Here is an 18,787-nt window from a genome sequence, read left to right as displayed (position 1 = left end):
TTCCTCCTCCACTCATCTTCTCCCTCCCTCTCTCCTCTATCCAGAAGGCTACATAATGGGGCCGTTGTGTGGTGGTTTTGGAAGGAACTGATGGAAACCACCAGAGTCCTCTCTCAACACACACACACACACACACACACACACACACACACACACACCACACACACACACACACACACACACACACACACACAGCACACCCATTAAATGGGTGGAAGAAATAAGGTAATGGATGGAGGAAGGGAGAGATGGAGGGAGGGGTGGAGGGAGGTTCAGTAGGAGCCTGGAGCGGTAAGCTATAATTGAATTTAATCGTGCTGTGATTGGTGTGTGTGCGTGGCTGCGTGGGTATGTGTGTGTGTGTGTGTTTGTGTGTGCAATATACAGTGTGTGTGCTTTTTTTGTGTGAAAACTCTCTGTTCCAGTGAGCTCACTCCAGGGATTTCTGCCTACTTAAATCCAGACTAAACCAAGCATCTCTCCCTACAGCTTTCTTTCTTTTTCATATTCCTCATTCTACTCTCAACCTTGGGTTTGCGAGGTCCTCATCTTCTTTAGACTTTGTACTCACAGGATTGACAGCGGCCCGCAGCAGAATACCCCTCTAGGGAGAACATTGATCCTGTTCCATTGAAGATACCTTAAAGACAGATAGATCGATATATAGATAAATATATAGTCAAATATAGCAACAGAGATACAGAGAGATTAGTTTTAAGATACCTTAACGATTTTATATATATATGTTTATACATATACATACACACATATATATATATATACACACACAATATGTGAACACACAAACATATACTGCTATGCATACTCACAGCTCTCGGAGGCCGGTGAGACGATCTAGCAGGCTGGCATCAAGGGAGGTGATGTGGTTCTTGGAAAGATCTCTGCGGGAACAAACCAATGCATCCACATTTAAAATGGATGCAAGCAGGGCAAAATTATTGCAGGCACACACACCCACAGATGTTACAAAGTAGTTTAACATTTAATACGGTTGTTTAAGTGCTGGGAAAATGTAATGACAGCAAAGGAGAGAGAACAGGAGAGATACGTTTAGCTCATACGGACAGAGGTGGAGATCAGTAAAACCAGACACATTAAATGTGATGGAGATGTGCCAAAGAACAAAACACTAAGAACAATACAGGAGTTTCTGGTTAATATTATTTTTTGCAATGACATCATAATACAGCTGTTGTCAGATAAGGAAAATAAATAAATCACATATCATAACTTTAAACTTTTTAGGAACTAGAAAAATGTTTTGTTTAAGATGGGATAGCCTTGTTTTTTTTCAGTTCATTCAGTCAATGTGTTCGCCAACCCATGAGTCTGTGAACTAACCCCTATCTCATAAAGTAGCATTTATAGCTATTTCTTTTTGCCTTTAATTTGATGGCTTCTAGTAGAGAGTGCCAGAAAACGGTCCGTGGCCAAATCTAAACTAGGGTCAAAATGATTGCATTGCGTGTGTGTGTTATGTCTGTGTGTCTGTGTGTGTGTGTGTGTGTTAGACCTTACAGCTACCAAAACCCTACAACATGTAATTCCTTAATCAAAATTAAAAAAATAAACTCACCTAAATAAAAGGGGGACTCTCGTAGACAATTTGGGTGACTCACTTATATTTAAATAGAATGTGAGGACTCAAAGGAGCCAAGGTCAAGGCATTCAGACTTTTTTGTCCCTAGTAATAGAAACACAAGATCCTACATTTCCCATAATGCAACCAATATCAAACATGTGTGAGGCCCTCACTGCCTTGTAAATGCCAACTTATTTCAAACCACATGCCTCCAGTTTGTGACGCAGGCTTTTTTGTAAAATAAAAAAAGTTGAAAATCCAGAGCTGATGACATCACTACTAAATCATCAGGGTTCATTTTTAAGACTAAAGAAAGAAAAAAAATCAACATAAAAAATGTATAAATAAGTAGAAAGATATAACCTCCAGAACCAAAGTGTGTGTAAAAAGGGTGGAATGCCTTTTTAAGTTACAAGATCAATCGACACATGTTGAGTCATGTTTTACTTCTGCAAAATGATGCCACCCAACGCTAAACCTCTAATGAGAAAGGACGTGAGTTGCCTAATAATGAGATTAGTGGTTTAATTTGGCTAATTGGGTTTGTGAATTATTACTGGGAATAATTTTCAATTAAACAGTAGGAAATAAACCCCTGTGAGTCAGGATGTGAATGAAAGATGGAAGAAGGCAGCTAATGAGGAAACTACTGTAGATGTCACTCTCCCACATTCACATATTCCTGTATTGCACTTCATCAAGTCACAGACTTCCTTTATGTTTGTTTGTTTATATACACATATAAACAATATAGAAAAGATACAGTAACACATTTGCAAAGTTATATATTGGTTTGACCCAGCTTATATGGGAGGTCCATATGGAAAATATTGATTGGTTAGAGAAGAAGTCATTTCAGGAATCTTTTAAAATGCTGTTAAGACAAGTTAAAAAAATTTAAAGTACCGAGAAGTACATGTATAGGTATTTCTGTGCAATATACTAAAGTGAGATTGAAAAGTACGCAAGGCTTTATGAACAAATATCCAATCTGAAGATGGTTTATTTGATAATACTTAAAACACCTAATTGAAGAAATAGCAGCTGATAGGAATGTCTTCGATGTACATAACTTATCATTATTAGCGCACGTTTCTGAAGACCGTATATTGCTCCATTTTGGTCGATTGAGTGCTTCTTTTTGAGTCTACTGTAAAAAATGTCAAGATGGCGGCAGGTTTTGTCTTTTCTTTAACCTCTTTCCCTGTGTTCTAAACACCGTAGGAATAATGATCAACTCTTGCACACATTTTTCATCTTTAGCAATGACAAGAAGCAGGAAGGGGAGGTAGAGCAAGAATCAGCAGACAGGATTCACTTTGATACTTGACTAAATTTAAGGAGTTACTCAAATTCAGAAATGTTTTTTATTTCTTTCAGTTACTTCTAAATTGCCAAATTTGAAGAATAAACCTGCAAATGAGACAGAGTAAATTTAATTGCAGGAAAATTGCAATTTTTTTCAACTAAAATATTTTAGATTATTTCATATATAATAATACAGTATATCTTCAATTAGCTAATACCAGCTTATAGTAAGACAGGCACACATGCCTGCATTGCATACACAGCGATAACGGTATGTGCAGTACACGGAAACTAAACAGTACCATACTGATCACCTGGAGTCAGTGAGGCACCAGCAGAAAAGCGAGTCAGGAAATGAGAAAACTGATTTTGTTGGGACAGTGGAGGTGAGATGCCAAGACATGGAGAGCAGCGGAGGAAGCAGGACAGAGTCGAGCTAAGCTATGTGTCTTGAGGATCCTGAGTGTGCCTTTACAGCAAAGCCTCAGCTGCACGTGAGAATGAAACAAAATGGAGAGAAAAAAACAACAAGGAGCCAGAGGTTGTTGGAGGACAAAACACACCATGTGTGTTTGTGTGTGTGTGAGTGACAGAAGACCTTGAGTGTGTTCAGTTGACACTCATTTCACAGCAACAATTAAAAATCAAAGTCTGAGACACGGAAATGTGTGTTTGAGTGTATGGGAATGTACACCCCTTTCTCTCTCTCTCTTTCTTTCTATGTGTGTGTGTGAATAGAGCAGGACGCCCATTCCCAAAAGGAAACATCTGTACATTCCAGACAAGCTGTGTAAGAAGATGGAGACAGAGAAACAGAGAGAGAGAGAGAGAGAGAGAGAGAGAGAGAGAGAAAAAGAGAGAAAAAGAGAGATCTCTGCTAAACCCATCAGCAGATGAAACAGGACAACACAGAGACGCTCCTCTCACAAACTGATCATTCACACATTAGGCTGTCACCTCGCCTAATGTAATGATCTCAACATCAACGCCAGGTGTGTGTGTGTGTGTGTGTGTGTGTGTGTGTGTGTGTGTGTGTGTGTGTGTGTGTGTGTGTGTGTGTGTGTGTGTGTGTGTGTGTGTGTGTGTGATTACAACACAACTGTATACAGAAACATTCTTTATGACCTTATGGGCGACTCCGCATGGACAAGAGGGGATTAAGTGCAGAGAAAGTGTGTTTGTGCGCATGTGTGTTTAACGTGACCATATAATGTGACCTTCACCATGTCTATTAGCAACAGGCTCCCGTTCTCTCAGCTACCTTTGGACACACATGGTTTTACTAACGCGCACACACACACACACACACACACACACACACAGCACACATATGGTTCTGTTTTACTAACGGTGTGGCCAATGATCTAACCACTCCTTATAAGGCCTGTCTGGTGCCACTTATTCTGAGCTGGAGGATGAGAACACACACACACACACACACACACACACACACACACACACACACACACACACACACACACACACACACACACACACACACACACACACACTCCTCATTGACTACTCCGTGCTTGGGCAGCGGGAATGACAGAGGAGGAGTGGGTACGGGCTCTGGAAAGGAAAAAATAAATCTGGAAAAAAAAGAGAGAAGGAAGAAATAAAAAAGACAAAGAAAGCCACAAAAGTAGATTTATATCCGTTCAACTTCTACCACAGGCACAAAAATAGGAAGAAAATACGTTTTTGCGATGATAACTGTGATGTAGGTCTGATCGTTGGACAGCTCGGTATCGGCTGTATCGTGGTGGCGAAGTGGTCCAAGTCCCCGTAAGTGAAGGCCAGCGCTCCACTAACCCACTAAACACAGACTGCTCTGCGGTCGCTTTCATCCCCCTCAGCCTCCCCGCCTGATTCCTCCGGTTCTCCCTTCCTCCCCCAGTCACTTCTCCCAATTTCTTTCCACTTTTTTTCCCCACTGTGCTGCTTTGTTTATGTTCGAAGGCTGGGCTGACTTATTTGAGTCTGACGAGAAAGGGAAGTGGGACAAAAAGCAAAGGAGGGTTTAAGGATGATGGAGTTAGAGGAGAAGAAGGCAGATGTGAAGGCGAAAAGCAGAGGATAAACTGAGGGGGAACCAGCAGTGAGTAACACAGGCCAGGTCTGGAGAACAATCGCCCCACTGTGGGTTGCCTGTCCCATGGGGGCCTGTCCTAGCTGGGCCAGTCTCCTGCACACTGCTTCATGTGAGAGCTGACAGCCAGCACCTCATGCTGTGTGTGTGTAAGTGTGTGTGTATGTGTGTGGGGGTCTATAGAACATTAAAGTAGGGGAATGGGGCGAGGAGTTAGGGAGACATGGGTGTTGAGTGCAGAGGTTTAGTCTAAAAAGGCCAAACATTTTGCTTCCTGGTATGTCTGTTTGGGTCACAAACACTCTCCTCTCCTCTCCTCTCCTCTCCTTTCCTCTCCTCTCCTTTCCTTTCCTCTCCTCTCCTCTCCTCTCCTTTCCTCTCATCTCCTCTCCTCTTTAGAACATTCTGTCCGTTTTTCCAGCTGCTGCTGCCTGGGTCGTCTGGTGTCCAGCTGGCAAGTGAGGGGCAGCTGTGTGCAGCGGTTCAACACACTCACTCAAAGACCAGCACACAGACATACACACCAATACTCACAAACACTTACATGCTGTCGATGAATGCAAGAAAAACAAAACTCCCGTAACACTGACTCATTTTCTGGTAAATTAAGCTGTGTGAGTCTTACATATCTTAAAGTCATAAACTGTGGGCCTAAAACATAAATGTATCTCCGGCTTTCAGTGTTTCTGGGGTGTGACTACGAAAAGGGAGAAAAACAACAAGTCCAGTTTGAGTTTTTTTGATTTTGCACCCTAAAAAACTTTTAAAAACTCTACTTCTACATTTACGACAGTGTAGACCCATCTTCCACACATTGCTGCAATCTATCATGTCAAAATTGTCCCAAAAAATAAATGCATCAGTATCAAAATATCATCCTACATATTGAGACAAAAGTCACAATGAAGCGAACAACAAATTAATAGAACATAAACACAGAAATATAATTATGCAAAAGACGAAAAGCAGACAAAGGTAAAAAGGATAAAATAAAGTTGAGCTCACAAAATAAATAAATTAAAGTCACGTTTATAAATGTGTCTTTGACTGGCATTTTGTAAATAGCTGTGTGGACTTATAAACCACACTCATTTACTGAAACTAGCTAACAACATAAAAGAATAAAGATGGATATCATCTTCTTTTTGTCATCCTCCACCTCACTCTAAATATTTAAATGTACACCTGGTCTATGTGTTGTATGTGTTGTTCATCAGGCCACCTCAATTTACATTTTAACTTGGCAGGACTGAAACATCCTAATTAAATGTTAAACGTTGAACGCAATTATGATTTTTAAGGCAAACTTCTCCCATGTGCAGTCTACAGCCTGCTTAGCAGCTCTGTGAGGCTGACAGGCTGACAAGTGCTAAAGTCAGCATGTTTTATGAAAAACTGTTTTATTATTTCACTAATTTTAGCTACGCTCTAATGCTCTTGTATTGAATGCCTCCTGGCCAGGTCATCAATGTAAATGAGGAATGGTTCAGGATTGACTTATCTGGTTAACTAAAGGTTGATCAGGTTTCTTTTGATGACCTTACTAATGCCACACAGACATGGTGATGGCACTCTCCCTTTTTCTTTTATTGATGGGTTTAAAGACTAGGGTAGCAGGGGTGATTCCATGCAAACAGCAGATTAACTGGTGGAAATCAGGCTACTGCACATGGGCACAGATAAACAATGTTTTACATTTATAAAACAAAATCATGTATATGCATATTTAAAGCTTTGAATCTACACCCGGTTTTGTTTGTTTTCTGTGTATGCAGGACTGTAGTGTAATTTATTTCAGGTTTCTAGAAGTGTAAAGCTCCACATAAACTGATGCAACAAGTGAAACAGAAAGAGCAGAGAGCATGATAATGAAGTATGCCAGCAGTTTAATAAGCCTCCGACACCATCCAGACAAGCAAAGCTGCAGCCGCTCTGACAGCATAGAGAGAAGAAATGCCAGCAAAATGACTAATTTGGCTCGGCCCTCCACACCATGAGCTAGGTAACAGCCACTTCATCGTTTGCTCCCTTTGTTGACTCTTTGTTCACTGTGCTCTCTGCTCTTTCTGTAGGCTTTTCCTGTTCCAGTTTCATGTGTTGCTTGCTGGTTCACTGGCATTGAAAAAAAATAAGATGCCCCTTTTTTAACTTAAAACCAACACAGACAGGTCCACAAATGTGGATCCTCTTTGAACAAATCGATGAGGATGGATCTTCCTTATTTCCTTATTCTCATTATCATGTTTAAGGTTACTGTGAGTCCGAAAAAAACATGGGACATTTCCCGCTTGGTAATGGCAAACAACGTTCCTTCACTTGAAAATGCAAAAATAGCTTTTTGTTATGAAATTTGAATTACGTCACGACATTGAATGAAAATGAAACCCTCTACCGACTTGCAGTATCTCATTCTGGCAGGGTTTTAATTCCACATTTTAGAGGCAATAAAATCCAAAACAATATATTTTGTATTTTCAAGCCTCATAACCCCTGTTTGGCATTTAGATAACTTTATATCTTTGCATACTATAAAGGGAGTGTTTCTTTGCAATACACTCACACACAAACACACACACACACGCACACACACACACACACACACACACACACACACACACACACACACACACACACACACACACACACACACACACACAGGCTTTTTATATGTAAATGCAAGGAACAAAATCCAATTATCACACTCCACTTCGTTCCATGGGAAGTAACATAAGGGAGTCAACAGGTTAAGTTTTTTTGTCGAGCTGGAGCAAAAGTCGAATGTTACCTCTTGAATGCCTGCCATAGTGCGTTTCACTCTTTTACTGCCGTTACGGCTGTATGAAAGACATGACAATGATTTATAAGGCATTGAAACATGTAAAAGGAATGCTTGAGTTTAAATAATCAAGATCTACTCTGTAAAGATGTATCTTCTCTTGCTTAATCTTTCATTCCTATTTTATGCTCTTCACATTAAAATGCAATGCAGATATCTGATGTGACACAATAATAAAGGTAAGATTCTTTAAAAAAAATATGTAAGACACTGAACGCATACTATGTGTTTTCCTTCAGGAGAACCCACCACTCAGATTTGCTTGACAATATGCTAAATTAAGCTCTAATGTAGGAAACCTTGGACAACTTCATTACCATAAAGCCAAGAGGACACAATTTAGTTGTATTGCGCACAGCTACATACTTAATTATATTGTATATAAGTCATATGTGTCTATTCTACATGTAGGCTATTCATCTATGCACCATGAGTGCCCCTATTTTCTTGAAGCGATACTCTATCTTTTCGGTGTCAAACACTCAATCACTGGAGGCATGTGTATACAGAGGCTGTAAAAGTGACTGTGGTTAGCTTGAAATTGATCAGTTTCAATGGATTCCTGGGGTAATACCTCCCAAAACATCCAGAGAAACTTTTCAAACCACTCCTGCAGCATAATAATACAAATGTCCACTGTCCAGCAAAGTGTGACTATATCATCAAAGCTATGATGTTCTTACTTATGTGTTTAAGATAAGATAAGATAATCCTTTATTAGTCCCGCAGCGGGGAAATTTGCAATATATTTTATAGTTTTGAACATACTGAGCATTTGGCCAAAACGCATAGTGATGGATTATGCTGCAAAAGTCATTTTATGGATATTTTTACTGTCGCTATCTGAATCCACTGAATCAGAATTAATTCTAGCTTAAACACCAGCTGCTGTTCTCTGGCGATGATGAAGTCTACACTGCATGTTTTGATTGGATAAACAGTGTCATTTATTTTAGCATCAATCTCTCACACTATCTCACAGATCTTATCCTCTGTTACCATTTTAGTTCCCAAACTGTATATCCATTTCCTTTTCAGACCTTTCCTTGTGTGATCACACAACACAACACGGCAGGAAGAGATGCAGCAAACTATTGCGATGCCCACATGTGCACAAGAAAGTCTATGACAGAGCAGCGTATTTTGTGTCAGCCGTCAGTTGTGTTGGTGTTGGAAGGTGTGAGCTAGAAGAGAGAAGAGTTACAGTGCCAAAAACTAAACAAAAGCTCAAGAAACCTTCAAAAGCAAAAGACCAACACACACACACAAACAAAAACACAGGCCTGCTTGCGAAAGTGAGTTCCTTTTTCAGTCTTCTGTGTAACCACCACCACTGAAATGAGTTAATAATGAACCAAGACATTTCTGTTACCAGCAGTTAAAAATTAATAAGTGCATGGACACACACACACACACACACACACACACACACACACACACACACACACACACACACACACACACACACACACACACACACACACACACACACACACAGAGGAGGAGAGCATGGGAGACGTCTTGTCTTCTTCTTCTCTCCCTGTTTCTTCCCTCTGGAATGTCTGTGCTTCTGAGAGTGATGTCATTAGTTACTATTGCCATGGTAACACAACAAATTCCCCCTAGCATGTGGCCGGTAGATTCAATCTTTCCTTTCCCACTTCATTAAAGCCTGTGTGTGTGTGTGTGTGTGTGTGTGTGTGTGTGTGTGTGTGTGTGTGTGTGTGTGTGTGTGTGTGTGTGTGTGTGTGTGTGTGTGTGTGTGTGTGTGTGTGTATAGTTGGTTGTATGGATGATAATCCCCTCTGGAGGAGGAGAGGAACAGAGATAGGAAAGGCACAAAAAAGTGATTTTGAATTGATGATGAATTCAGAGACTGAGTCCTCTCCATCTGACAGCTGTGAAGCCTCAGCACCCAGTGCAAAGCCAAATTTGCTCGCTCTAAAAAGACGCGTCTCAAAAGCGCATTGCCACGCGTGCACTGTAACTGTGTATTTTGCAGCTCGCTGCCATGGTAACACCCCACAACTCTAATAGAACCATGAGTGCGTTTATGGTTCAGGTAAAAGGTACACAACCAAAGACAGAAACAAGTCCTCAACAACGTGAGGAAAGATGGTTGGGAAACTAAATAGTTACTTTGCTTTGTTACTTGCACACACAGCTCTGTGGAAGTAAGTCCGGCTGTGCGGGACAAAGCAAAGTCTGATGACGGCTGACTCAAGTCTGACAACACAGAGATCAGCCTGACAAATGTTGCACTCCTCTTGTGTTTGAATTCAATACCAAGTAAAATAAATAAAGTCCTTTCCATGTACTTGTTTGTTTCCCAGCAAGTGCAAAGCATCTGTGGGTGTCTCTTTGTTCTTTTATGAAAGTCTTCTGGACTTTTACTGTAATTTTAAAAAAGGAGGCACACAACTCTGACATGGCCTCAGGGTTCTTTTCTATTTGAACTGACTTAACTGACCTTAATCTGGAAGGTACTGTATGTGTGAACGGTCATATCACTATCATAAGTATGTATGAATATTTTATTGTTATTATAACCTATAGACCAAGGTAATCAACCCCTAAAAGGCTAATAACAGCAATGAAAGTTTGAAATACGAGCAATACAGTCAATTACATGTTGCCAAAGAAATGTATCTGATACACGAACCCCTTGGCTTCCACTGTGAACCAAGGATGGACACGGCCCCTTGATAAATTGTGTCACAGCAATCTGCATACTAAATAAAGGCTGCAGAGACTTAAAAAACCTGAGTGCAATCCACAAGCATTTCCCAGAAGTTACTTCAGAGTTGCATAAACTGTCTGTATGAAGTGCTAAGAGATTTTTATTATGTGTGTGGGTTGGAACAGATGGACTGGTGTGTAACGGGAATGCTTTTCTCCAACTGCACTCTGTAGTATGTTAAAATACTGCACTACCACTAGATGATTCTTTTTTTTATTTTTTTTACCAGTGATGTGTCTTCATTTTTTTAATTTGGAGGCACAGAGGAGAAGGAAAGAGACAGCAATACTTCCACTTAGTTTTTAGGTCACCTTTTTGTAAATTAGGTGAAATTTTCTTGCTTCACTTTTTTCATTACCATCTAGTCTTTCCATTCATCAGATGGAACCTGTTGCTTTTCACTGAAAGGAAAACTGTGTAAAAAACAGTAGTGTGTGGTTACTTTGTGACATTAAACAGAAAACAAGACCAGGCCAACAGAACATCGGTTCTGTTTAAGACCAGACTCCATATAGCAACATTTAGAGTAGATTAGTAAAAATGTTTTTAGTATGAATTAATACAAATTAAGCAATTTCTGGACTATATACTAAAACAATCACAACAAAACCAAAAAAGCAGCAAATCGCGAAATTCAAGTTAAACAAAATACAAATAAAAAATGTGTGTTTCAACAACTCAAATATGACAACTTCGAAAACAGCAATGAGTCAGGCAAATACCCAGCAAATAATTTCCAATGCAAAAGGAAAGAGCATTAATTCCACCCATAAAAAATGTAACAGGTGAAACCAGCCAAAACCCACAACAAATAAATAAAACATTTCAGACATTTTATAGTAATTTATAATCTTCAAACACAGACCCTGACCCATCACAAATAAAATATTTCCTTAAAAACCTGAACCTACCCAAATTATATAAACAAGATGCAGACACCATTGACAAACCATTGAAATTAGATGAACTCCACAAAGCCCTACGCCAGATGCCAAATAATAAATCACCCGGACCAGTCGGCTTCCCTCCTGAATTCTATAAGCTCTTTTGGCATATATTATAAAATTCAAAGTACGTCACTAACTCCCTCGCACATGAATAGATCCACTGTATCAGTTCTACTTAAACCAAATAAAGATCCAACTCAACCTTCTAGCTACCACCCTCTGTCATTAATTAACACTTCATAACAGATCATTACGAAAGCTCTAGCCATCAGATTAGAAGCTGGCATTTCCACCTTACTACACCCTGATCAGACTGGGTTCATTACGAAAACACACGCTTCAGATAATGTAAGAAGACTATTTAATCTAATTAACCTCTCACAATAACATCAAATAAAGACAATAATTGTCTCATTAGATGCAGAAAATGCATTCGACCAAGTTAACTGGAGATTTGTATTAAGCACCCTGCATAAATTTGGCTTTAGGGAGTCGTTCATCCAATGGATACGGACACTATAGACCTCAGTCAGAGCAACAGTCACCATAAATGGAATGGTCTTCAAGGTTCAAACATCCTCTCACTTTCAGAGGATGCCTGAGATTCTGAATGAATGAAAATTAATAATGAATATGAGATACTTTGATATTTACATTTCCCCAAGGCTGTCAGAGTTTTTCATCCTAACTACAATACACCATTATTAAAAACAGTAGAATATGACCTCCGTTGCTGGATGAATCTATTCATTACATTACATTACAGTCATTTAGCAGACGCTTTTATCCAAAGCGACTTACAATCAGTAGTATATTACATATCATTCACCCATTCACACACTGATGACAGGCTACCATGCAAGGTGCCACCATCAGACTCTAACTAACATTCATGCAACATCCAGTCCACACCGATGGCAAGCCTTCGGGAGCAACTTGGGGTTAAGTGTCTTGCCCAAGGACACATCGACTGCCGAAGCCGGGTATCGAACCACCGACCCTCTGATTGGAGAACTACCTTGCTCTCCACTACGCCACAGCCGTCTCACTCATACGATGAATTGCAACTGTCAAAATGAAAATACTCCCCCACATTAACAAAATATTTTCAATGCTGCCCATCACACCAACAGATAAATGATTTGAATCTATCGACTCTCTCATCACACATATTTATTGTAAAGACAAAAACTTAAATTATCAACTATGTGGACTTGACACTCCAAACTTCCTCTTCTACTACCTGGCAAATCAAGCACAATACCTTGCTAAATGGATTCCTCTAACTGACCACAATACCCCTTGGATAGACCTTGAACAGCTATATTGCAGTAACATCACTCAGTTTTACCTTTCCTCAACACAACCATCAAACAACATCCCTGCTTTAAAACCACCACAATCTCCACAACTCTGACAGCCCATTGAAAAGTCATTAAGATTTTTAATTCCACTCCAGCACTGTGTTTACATACTCCAAAGCACCCCTCTTCACTACCACACATGGGCACAAAAAGGTATCACACACCTTCAACATCTTTTCAACAACAATCAATTCATGGATTTCAAAGAGCTTATACAGAAGCATGGACTTAGGAGACACCAGTTTTTGGAATACATACAACTAAAAACCATATTAAAAGCTAAAATCAACACAACTCATAACCAACTTCAACCTCTCAAAATATTTAACGATATAATCCAATGTACAAATTCGATAAACTAATTTCCAACCTCTACAGACTACTTCTAATTCTTAAACAATCCCATCAGCTAGCTGGAACAAAGACCTGTCCATATCTCCCTACAACGACTTCTGGATAGGAATTATTCAAAACATTTTTGCTATGACTCCTAATACAAACCTACAGCTAATCCAATATAAACTCATCCACAGAATACATAATACTCAATATAAAATGTACAAAATGGGACTGGCAGAATGCCTCCATCCCCACAGCTCTGTCTGCTGGGACATTTCAGCAATCAAACTACCCAAAAAATGATGTTGCCAAGAAAACAATTCTCTTAAACTGGAAAAAAACAAAACAATAAATATTAACCACTGGACATACCTCTTATCAGAATATATATCTATGGAGAAAATCACAGCTTACAAATCAACAACAGCAAGTTTTTCAAGGAAAAATGGTCTCCATTCCTACTCACACAGCTGGATTTTGATTGGACTTAATATGTGCTATACATTTGTTTTCAAGATTTTTTTATTTGTCATGTTATTATTATTATAAATATTTTTGTATTGTATTATTATTTTTATTATTGGAATTTGTTGTTATTTATCTATTTTCAGGTCGTCAAAAATTGTTTATTCATATTTATTATCAAGAGTTTGTTATCAAGTACAATATTTTTTGGTTCTTTTCCCCCTTTTTTATTTTATTTATGGGTTTTTTCAAACAAACACACACACAACCTTTTGTAAATTATTAATTATTTGTTGTTATTATTATTATTATCATCTCTCAATTGTTTCGATCATTTAGTTGGGAGTCCAAAATGAAAAAAAAAGGAGTCCAAATACACACGCTCTGGCTAAATAACTACTGCTGAGTAGTCTAAATGACTAAATGTTCATGCACTATTAAGTGCATAAAAAATACAGGAAATACAGCAATAAATCCATCATGCCTCTCTCTCACTCTCTACCTCTGACGCACATGACAACCAGAAACATGAAGGTCACATTGGAACGCTGATTTTGTTGAAAAAAATGAACATAAGAATTTCACTTCATCATTTTACCACAGGAAAAGCCTCTGGAATTAAGCATTGAAATCCCTATAATATCAACAACAATTCCTGCAGCGTTTTTTACTGGAGGTAAAAGTGCCTCAGCTAAGTTGGTTTATTAAGCTTCAGGAAAAATGAGCATGATACATCACACAGCAAGGTAACTAAGTTGATAATGAGGTGAGATGTGTCCGGATCTGAATGCCTACCCATGCTAAACTGTCTATCTGTAACAGAGATAAAAATTCAATTCGGTTTTGGTCTCACGTGAGAGAATACAGATTTTTTTTTGTCTCACATGGTAGTAAAGGGAACATTATTTTTTTGCTTTCACGATAGCAAACATAGTATTTTTCTGTCTCACATGATAGTAAAGAAAATAATCTTTGTCTTTCCTGATAGTAAACAGATTTTTTTTTGTCTCACTTTGGGAACGGGCAAATTGTAATGGGCATTTTCCATTGCTTTTTGGAATTGTCATTAATGGTAAATGAAAAAAGATCAACAGATTTATTGATGAAATATCAATAATGTACAGTGTAAGTATGTGCTTCATCTCCCACCCCTTCAATAGTTAAAGAGTCGCAGTGGCACACAGTGTAAACTTCAGGCTGACACAGCATTCTCATTCATGACCCAACACAAGTGAGTGAGTGAGTGAGTGAGTGAGTGAGTGAGTGAGTGAGTGAGTGAGTGAGTGAGTGAGTGAGTGAGTGAGTGAGTGAGTGAGTGAGTGAGTGAGTCAAATGTCAACTGCCTGGTCATGGGTTGCACACCCATATTGTGACATACACACTTATGAATAGATACACACTATCTTCATAAAAACATAAACACTTGACCACCGGCTGTTAGCCTATTATTAATTTACAGCATCTCCCCTAGTTGATGTGTAAAGAACATTTGACAGTGAACCAGGTGCAGATCCAGTTTGTTTACTCCTCCAAGGTCTCAGATTCAAAAAATGCCAATGACAAACTGGACTGAAACCACAGAGAGAGAGATCTCTTTCTGCCACCCACTATTCATATTTGTGGAAATAAAAACTAAAGCATAATGGATTAAATTAAATTACCTTTGTTTTCAAGTTCTAGGCCATATCTCTTTCCCTATACCCATACCTGCAAACAGTTTGACACTATTCGCTGGAGGACATGCTTTAAAAGCACCTTGAAGAGACTCATGGTAGCCTTGATAAGACGGAAAACTATATTCAATTGATGTTGAGAAAGGTGACTTTATGAGGGCTTATATCTAATACTTTACATCTTTCAGACAGCCTGGCCTTTGCCTTGACAAGTCCCTGTAAGTAAATTCTATTTTTTATTCTATAAATAAAGAGTGGTGGGTAAGACAGGCCAAACACTGCCTGCAGCATTATAATATGAATATAGTCAAATTCTTATTTTAATTCCATGCTTCTGCTTATAAGGTGGGAGCAGCCGACAAGAGGCCAAATTAGTGAGAACAGTAATGTTCACAGTGAGTCACCTCCACATGTGGCTTCTGCTGGCACAGTCGGACCGAGGAAGTTAACCTAGACCGATGCAGTTAGCGCTCCAATAGAGTCTTGATTAGAGACAGATCCTGCTGCAGCGCTTGCCTCTAATTAACGGGGCACCTAACAGAGCACTCTTCCTCTCTCATGCAAATACGATCACTAAATGTCAAGTGCTATTAAATAAGCCTGTTTAGATGAGGGCATACGGTTTTAATCCATTCAAAAGAATAACTAAAATGCAGGCTGCCTTTAGTCGTAAATAATATCTGCGGAAACACACAGCTTTATCTGCATACAAAAGCCAATTTAAAAGATATTTATATTCTTATTTAGTCAAGTCTCTTGAAGCAAGCAAGTTCCACAATAATGTGCATTGACTTTTAGACCTGGTATAGGGTAAATATCTAACTTAAATAAAAGAAGGTAGTGTGAGGGGAAATAAATAATTGATAACATATGTCTTCCGTCGGTGCAGAACAGAATGTTCTCGCTGCAGCAGCACCAGAGGCTGAAGACTGATCTGCCCCACGAGCACCAGCTTCACTTCTCTGGTGACCAACTCAACAAAAACTACCAAACTAAAACACACACACACACACACACACACACACACACACACACACACACACACACACACACACACACACACAGTGTCACTAGCAGTCTGGCCTTTAACAGAAGACTGCGCCACACACAAAAGTAACCTTTAAGTAGAAAGTCCTACTCTTTTTTTTTTTATGAATAACCTTCTGTGTATCCAAATGTTGCGTGCTTTTCTTGAAATATCATTTATATATTTTTCTGTCCTTTGTTTTTTAACAACCTGTACTAGTGTGCAGGTTCGGTGCAAGTTTTTCAAGGCCACGGGTTAATCCAACCCCCACATCTGTCAGAGTGCATATGCATGTCTCCAGATGCAACGAATGTCTCATTTCAGTGTTGTCTAATCTGCCAATTATTTTGTCTTTTAATCAATTAATCGTTATCTGTAATATCAGATAATGTATTCCAAAACACAAAGATGACCAATTTACAAATGTACAAAATGCAGAAAAGCAGTAAATACACAGATTTAGAACCAGCGAAATGTTTGAAAAACCATTAAATCGACAACTACAATAGCTACTGGTTTATTTTCTGTCAATCAACCAAATGATTGATGATCAACCAGTTTGTTTTTGGCGTCAGGCATTACAACAACAAAAACAAGAGCACAAAACCCCAAACTCAGATAACTATCATTCTCTAAATTGTGGATGATGCAAAAATGTGGTCAAAATAAAAAAACATGGCAAACCAGACTAAAAGCCACAGTCATTGGTCACCCCATGGCAAACAACACATTAATAACCCCAAAAATATATTGTCAAAAAATAACAAAAAATATAAAAATGGAAAAAAAAAACCAAAAGTAGCATATTACTTGCTTGCCACGTTAACTTGAGTAAATATAACCCATTAGGCAAGGCAAGGCAAGGCAACTTTATTTATATAGCACTTTTCATACACAAGGCAGACTCAAAGTGCTTCACATATAAACATTGTCATACAATAAAATAAAATAATAGATAAGTAAAAGAAAAACATATGCAAAGAAATGGGTAAAATAGAAAAAGGCATTTTAGTATTAAAATAGAAAATAAAGGCAAAGTTAAAAAAGCTTTTTTAGAAAGTGCAATGTATTTAAGATTTAGCAGAAAGCTATAGCAAACATAAAAGTCTTCAGTCTTGTTTTAATTAGGATGATCTGAAATGGTATTAAAAGCATGTTTGAACCATTCCCACCATTCCCACCATTATAGAGAGTTAATGTCCCCTTCACTGTACATCCTCTTTACTTACAGCACGTTGGTGGCCAGAGGGATGTCTGCTGGGGCCCTCTCCAGCCCGATGTTGGAGCAGTTGACGACGCAGGACTGCAGGGGCCCCGCCTGGGTGCAGCTGCAGTTAACGGGACAGGGGCCACAGTTAACGGGACAGGGGCCACAGTTAACGGGACAGGGACCACAGCTCCTGCCTCCGTCCCCCTGCGGCCCGGAGCTCCATGCCTCCAGGCAGCAGAGAACCAAGAGCAGACTGGAAAAGACGCCAAACCTCGGGACGCAGACGCCATGTTTTCGCTTGGATAAAGTCTGTCCATTTCCACAAGGCATAGCTCACTCACATCTCATCGCCTCTGATGGTGTAAGTCCTCTCAGGCTGGGAAGGAAGCCACCTACACGGGACAAAGGCAAACAAACAGCGTCCTCCTTTCTTTCCCACGGCTCTCCTGTGAGGAGACAGAGAGAGAAGGAGGGATGAACTTTTTGTTTCGTTATCTCTCCACTTTCTTTTATTCTTCTGATCGGATCCCCTTCTTCTGGAAATCTAACGGAGCTTCTCCAGAATCCTTTCAGGGAAAAAAAAAAAAAAAAAGTTTTGGAGAACTTCCTCTCTCCTCCTCTTTCCACTCCATGCAGTTATCTGAGCCGCCGCTGGGCCCTCCTTCCTTTACATGTAGAACCACTTGGTCTAATATTCTACTCACAGTTTTGTATTAAACACAACTTACAAATACAATCAAAATAATTACAAAAAGTATTTAAAAAATGTGCATTTTACTTGATATTAACTGTGCAATAATAGTTAATATAGTTTTTTTTCTTCTGTCTGTAAATATTATATTTCAGTTATTGTGTTTTTCTACTGTTTTTATTGCTTATTTATAATACTTGTTTTTTTATTTTATTTTTATTTTTTTATTTTCATTTTTATTTTTATCTTGTCTTTCTTTACTATGTCTCTTGTGTGCACTTTAACTCTATGCTGCTGTAAGCCTGCAAATTTCCCCGCTGCGGGACTAATAAAGGATTATCTTATCTTATCTTATCTTATCTTATCTTATTATTTGTGGTTGTCTCACTTTTACCATGGTAGTTACTGATTGACAGGCTGGTGGACCTCAAGGCATAAACACATATTTATTGAGGAATATGTAGCAATTTGACACTCTGGTGAGACATTTAA

The 18,787-nt window shown here is 39.0% G+C and overlaps 1 protein-coding gene across 1 annotated transcript in view; it reads right to left on the bottom strand.

Moving 5' to 3' along the window:
* Positions 1 to 17,934, bottom strand: part of pkd1a (polycystic kidney disease 1a) — a 61,008-nt gene extending 43,074 nt beyond the window's left edge. Inside the window, 3 exon segments of the mRNA XM_054604746.1 lie at positions 572 to 640; positions 831 to 902; positions 17,624 to 17,934. Of these exon segments, the coding sequence (XP_054460721.1) occupies positions 572 to 640; positions 831 to 902; positions 17,624 to 17,934 (452 nt within the window).
* Between the last annotated feature and the right edge of the window lie 853 nt (positions 17,935 to 18,787).

Source organism: Anoplopoma fimbria, chromosome 9 (assembly GCF_027596085.1).
Source record: "Anoplopoma fimbria isolate UVic2021 breed Golden Eagle Sablefish chromosome 9, Afim_UVic_2022, whole genome shotgun sequence".
In the NCBI taxonomy this organism is placed as follows: domain Eukaryota; kingdom Metazoa; phylum Chordata; class Actinopteri; order Perciformes; family Anoplopomatidae; genus Anoplopoma; species Anoplopoma fimbria.
Note: the sequence above shows the minus strand (reverse complement) of the source record. Positions and strands in the feature narration are given on the sequence as shown.